This window comes from Gavialis gangeticus, unplaced genomic scaffold (assembly GCF_001723915.1).
Source record: "Gavialis gangeticus isolate Ggan-Ray unplaced genomic scaffold, GavGan_comp1, whole genome shotgun sequence".
NCBI lineage: Eukaryota > Metazoa > Chordata > Crocodylia > Gavialidae > Gavialis > Gavialis gangeticus.
The window spans coordinates 32,144,011-32,150,010 of record NW_017729033.1 but is presented as its reverse complement, the minus strand read 5'-3'; the positions used below and the strand labels follow the sequence as shown (position 1 = coordinate 32,150,010).

The window sequence follows — 6,000 nt, the reverse complement described above, 5'->3', positions numbered from 1 at the left end:
CCAGGAGTGACCAGGAATAACGGTCACAAGCTGGCAGAGGGTAGGTTTAGGCTAGATATCAGGAGGCGCTACTTCACGGTCAGGGCGGCTAGGGTCTGGAACCAACTTCCAAGAGAAGTGGTGCAGGCTCCTACCCTGGGGGTTTTTAAGAGGAGGTTAGATGAACACCTTGCTGGGGTCGTTTGACCCCAGTACTATTTCCTGCCATGGCAGGGGTCGGACTAGATGATCTACTCAGGTCCCTTCTGACCCTAGAAACTATGAAACTATATTCCTTCCTTGAGCAGGGGGCTGGACTAAATGACCTTGTGAGGTCCCTTCCAGCCTTACCTTCCTATGCTCCTAATTATATGGTGACTATTAATGCTCATGTACAGAAAAGTACACTGTGGGAGCTACAATAGCACGACAACAGTGTATGTCAAGAATAATGTGGCTATTCTGTGAACTGATCAGGTCAGCTCCTTTTAAATGTGATCATTTGTTTTTAATAAGAAAAAAACCCATATTTGAATATAAGCCTTAATGTGCCTGTTTACATGAGTAATTGTGGAGGGGACACTGGAATAATACTGTTGATCTAAGTGTATGGCATAGCTAACGAACAGACAATTTATAACAGCAGCACAAAGAACTTCTAAAACTTAAAACAGAGTCATAGGAGCTATAAAAAGAGAAAAGAAGGGCACATATTGCTACATATTGCTTATTTTACACTTTCCTTCCACTGATGCCCCTACACAAATTTTTGGAAAGGTTCAGGTACACTCCACCTGCCTTTTCTTGATTTCTAGAAAACACTCTGACTCTTCCTTAATTAAATATGTTACAGTTCTTTTAAAATTAAATTACAGAGCTTTGTGATGACAGTGACCAACATAGAGCACAGTCTTACTGGTGATGAATATTTATTCAACACACATGTATTTCAGAAAAGCATTTTCTCATATTACAGATTCATTTTTATTTCTATAACATGTTTTATTATATATATATTTTTCCCTTCTGCCTCTGGCTTTTTTCCTGTCTTGTACAATATGTATTTTCCCAAATAGGTCTAGAACAATTCTTTTATAATGCTGACAAGAAAAGTAACACCACTGTAAACTGTCCTACGGCAAGGGCATAACAGGATAAATGATGATAAATATATCATTATTCCACCATTCCTATGTATCCAGTCTTTCAGCTTCTTTTCCCAAGGGCAGCTACTCTGGCAGATGTCCATCTGTCATTGGCATTTAGAGATCTGAGATAAATGCTGTTGTTGTCTCATACCTAGATGTTGTCCCAGGTCCCAAGGGTACAAAGATTTCCCTTAGAGTTAAGACGCTATGCATTGTTTCTGTTTTATAAAGCTCATGTTAAGCTACTTATACCCATACTTTATTGTATAATTCAAAGAGCACAGTACATTCTAAATATTTCTGGTTTATTTTTCTTGTGCAATATCGACGAAATTAAAAGCCTTGTTTCTCAGGCTCAGATCACTTAGACCTTGCCTATACTACCTCACTGCTTAGCTTAGGACCCCTACCAAGAAACAAAGCCTGCTGTTTGTTCCTCTTCCATTTACAGCCAAGCACAGCAATTCAGCACTATAGACAGATTAAATGGGTCTTGAAGTGGGCAGGGAGGCACTATAGACATGGTTTTAATCTTTCTCCAGATGTAAAATGAGGATAACAGAACTTTTGTGTCTATTTCATTTTGTCATTTAGATTGTTAGCTGCCTGGGGCAAGGCTGTCTTTTACTATATGTGGGTGCATCTACACATGCAATTAATGCAATTCAATAAAACTCTGACACAGTTTACACCGGAGTCAGCTGCTCCCGGACATGGCATTTACATGTGCACCCAGGGCCGCAGCACATTGAGCTAGAGCTAGGGTGACCACCTGTTCCTAATTGGGCAGGACAGTCCCAAAATGCAAACATTAAGTCCCGGTCCCGGGGTGAATGACTGGGACAACATTTGTCCCAGATTCCCCTCAACACAGTCAAACCATAGCAACTCTTGTCCCAGTGTCATGTGCAGGGATCTGGTTTTTCTGTTCACCACAGAAAAACATGAAAAAATGGAGATTTTTCTCCTTTGAAGGGGAAAAATACAGGGAACTGCCAGTGGCAGGGTTCCAGGGTTCCAGCCTACAAGGGCCTGCTTGGGGCTAGAAGGAGCAGGACATAGGGGGTCATTTGCAAGTGTGCATGTGCACACAGGCACATGGCCAGCCAGGCAGTGATGGAAAGCAGCTCCCTCAGCTGCCTGTGGGTAAATCTATGAGGGGGTAGGCCCCAGTGTGGAGAGCCCTGAGCCCACAGTGGGCAGCCTGCATCCACCCCTGCCCTGCGTACAAATCTAGAGGAGCACGTCTCCCCCATTCCCTCTCCCTGGGGGTGAATGCAGTGGCTGCAGCACCACTCATAGGGGACGGAGCCAGTGCCAGCCCCCCCAGCCCGCTCCACAGAGAAGCTACCAGTGGCTCCATCCAGCTCCCTCGCCAGGCCCCGCAGTTATGCATTCCCACCCCAGCCCTGGGCCTCATGCACCGCCCAGTCCCAGCTGCCAAGCCTGCCCCATTCCCTCACTCACCGTGGAGGCCTCAATCTGTCCCCCTACATCCCCCCATACTGCCTATGCTCCTTCAGATTTGTACGCAGGGCAGGGGTGGATGCAGGCTGCCCACTGTGGGCTCAGGGCTCCCCACCCTGGGGCCTACCCAGCTCAGCAGGTGGAACGCAGTGCAGGAGGGCAGAACGAGGTGCGGAGGCTCAGTATTCCACTTTCACAGTTTGAAAAGGTGGTCACCTTAGCCAGGAAGAGCAGCCTTGGGCTGGCAAGGGACTGGGGGGTCAGTCCTAGGCTCTGGGTGGTGGCAGCAGCCAATGGAGGGGTTGGTTGGTGCACAAGGTTGCTGCATTGTGGGGCTAGCTGGCAGACAGCCCCTGCACTTCAGCATCCTTGTGCCCCAGCCAACCCTGTCACACTCTACATGTGTGTTTTGATCACATGTAATTACTCTGCTGTAAAATAGTGCTGTCACTGACAGTATTATCTTACAGCAGAGTTAATTAATCTACTGCACTCTAATATCGGGGCATGTGTAGACTGTGGTGCTTTACTGTGGAGCTAATTACTTTATTCTGTAGTAAAGCGCACATGTAGATGCACCCTGTATGTGCTACATCTGTCACAATAAGGCCCAGATTTCAGTTGGGGTCTCTACAGTAGTACTTAGATAAAAGTAAATGATAGTGGTTGATATGGTGCATACTTTGCTTAACCAATTGATCACATTTGTTCATTGTAAAATTTTTTTGAGGCAGTAATGTCTTCCTCCTATATGTTGATAAGATATATGTCCTTATATATTCTCCATGTCCCTTGGTATGTCTGTCTTCAAAGTGTGATCCTGTGATGCTCATAGGCCTGTTGGTATAATATGTATTTTAGTGTGGTACAGGTAAGCACTGGCTACTATATTATAATATGTTGATATATCACTGTTAATCATAAACTAATGTATTCAGTGCTACAAAAAAACAAATAAAGACGTAGTTCCCATCCCACAAAGCTGTCAGTCCAACCCCAAGGATATGTATAGCATAAATGGGTTTTGTTCTCTAAATGTATGATTTTATATAAAAAGTGGAGTTGTAAAAGGTATTAAAAAAGGATTTCTATAAATAATAGGTATATATTAAATAAATAACAATAAACCCTGAAAACTTGCATAGAGTTTACCATTTCCTTTCCAACTTTACTGTTTTCAGAGAAGTGGATAGTTATCCCAGAAATACTGCTTAATATTTTTCTGAACCTCCTATCACAAAATAGTCCTCAGTGTTTCAAAGGTTTCAACAAGAACAGTGATTAAGCTATTAACATTTTTATCAATGGTATGTTCAACTGGGCAGTACTTTGGACTGGATACTCCATTTTGTTACCAGTGTCCCATCACTGTAGTTACCCAAAGGATTTGTAATCCTGCAGAACTGGTGTAATGGAGCATAAGGTCAATCTCTTACAAAGTAGTTGCAATAAATTATGTAGCAAAATAAATCCCAGAAGAACCCTACTTTTCTAGTTTGACAAGATGATCAATGCACTGGGCGTTGATTACTGTGGGTTTTTTACAAGTTCACATTCTTTACTGAACTCACCAAAGAATTTATTAAACCATTGTACTCTTGGCTGTTGTATTTCAGGTGGGATTCCATTTGTCCTAACTGGAGAGTTTTTCGAGCAGTCTCAAAGGCCAGCTGCATTTATGATAGCTGGAACAGTCAACTGGCTTTGTAACTTCACAGTTGGACTACTTTTCCCTTTCATTCAGGTACTCATGATGTATAATTATATGTGTGGAATCTGAATTAATAGTTATCATTTTATGTCCCAAAGGGAATGAATGTCAGGCTTGACTCAGTAGCCATTAAAGTCAATACTAAGGTTTCCCTTGACTTCACTTAGGATTTTGGATTAATCCTTTAGTCCACCTTGATTGCTCTATACTTACTGCAGGGCTTCTCCTTCTGACCTATACAGTAATGTCTTCACAAACTCTGCCTTTTTTTTTGTTTAGTGGAAACAGCCATATCAGTTCACTAGCTTAGTTTATCACTGATATCAATATTTCAGTCATTGTTCTGTGGGATATTTGTTCACTGTCCAGAGACAAACACAACTTATGTCAATCAAAGCAGGTAAACCAGGTCCTGCTGGCTGGCCTGTGCTAAAGCTACTGTTTCACAGGGCTTCAATTGATCCCTATACCTGGGTTATGTGGTAAACCTCCACCTACCAGGTTCCTTTCTCTGGACCAGGATCTCCTGTGCAGCCATCTTTAGCCCTGCAGCTCTCCCTGTACATGAAGTGCTTATTTACCTTACCATCTAAAAGGCAGTTGATGCATCCAAGGCGGGAACTAGGCTCAGGCATCTCTCTCTATGACATGATGAGAGCAAGGTTCACACTTCTGAAGCCAACGTAGTAACTCCAGAGTCCTCTTAAGCATGCACACATGCAAAATGTTCTAGCTGGGCAGGAAAAAAGGCTTCTAGCTAAGTGATTTTTTTCATGTCTAGTTACTGTCCAAGGAAGAATTATTTTTAAAATGTTGAGACTACTGTATTTCACAGTGTATAAGTCAGACCATTTAAATTTACCTTGACTTATACACCGTATCAATACTTTTGACCCCCAGCCCAGCCCTGGCTGAACTCTGGCTGAGCCCTGAACCGACCTGATTTTCTTCACTTCCCAACAGTGTACCTGTTGCTGGAGGCCATAGGGCCTGGGCCTAGCCCAAGCACAGCCTGTGGGCCTTGCTGTCACCATGGAGCAGTGCTGCCTGGACCACACCAGATGAGCACAGAGCTTGGCGCCATCCCCAGCGAGTGGCGCCAGGCTTGGCAGCACCATTCGCAGGGGATGGGGCCGGGCTCAGCGTTAGACTGCTGGGTGCTGCATGGGCCGCACTAGGCAAACGCCAAGCCTAGCACCACTCACTTGAGCAGCATCTCCATAGTGACAGCAGGCCCCACAGATTGGGGTTTGCAGGAGCTTGCAGCCTATGGGCCTTGCTGTCACCATGGAGATGCCACTTGGCCAGGTGCCAAGTCTGGCCCCAGCCCCAGTCCCTGCAAGTAGTGCTGGTCTCAGCTGGCACGGCCCAGGCAGCACCACTCACAGGGGATGGGGCCATGCCAGCTGAACACCAAACCCAGCCCCAGCAGTGCTTCCTGGACCACTCCAGCCAAGCGCTGAGCCTGGCTCCACCCCTTGCAAGTAGTGCTGCAGCACATGCCCATCCCTGCCCCCACCAGTGCCCAGCTCACAGTGAGGGCATGCAGGGGCCAGTATAAGTTGACCCAATATGTCTGCTCCAAAAAGATAGGATTTTCATAGATCTGGTGTCTAAGTCAACTCAAATTTTTGGATCAGAAAAATGAGGTCGACTTGTATACCACGCCAACTTGTACACCATGAAATATGGTAA

The 6,000-nt window shown here is 44.9% G+C and overlaps 1 protein-coding gene across 3 annotated transcripts in view; it reads left to right on the top strand.

Annotated features, from left to right (window-relative positions):
* The window catches only part of SLC2A9 (solute carrier family 2 member 9), a 232,864-nt gene that overhangs the window by 204,986 nt on the left and 21,878 nt on the right, over positions 1-6,000 (top strand). For 2 of the 3 annotated variants that reach the window (XM_019526606.1, XM_019526607.1), the window contains one exon: positions 4,211-4,338. The exons of the other annotated variant lie outside the window; for it this stretch is intronic. In XM_019526606.1, the coding sequence (XP_019382151.1) occupies positions 4,211-4,338 (128 nt within the window). The remainder of the gene's footprint in view (positions 1-4,210; positions 4,339-6,000) is intronic. 3 annotated transcript variants of the gene reach the window in all.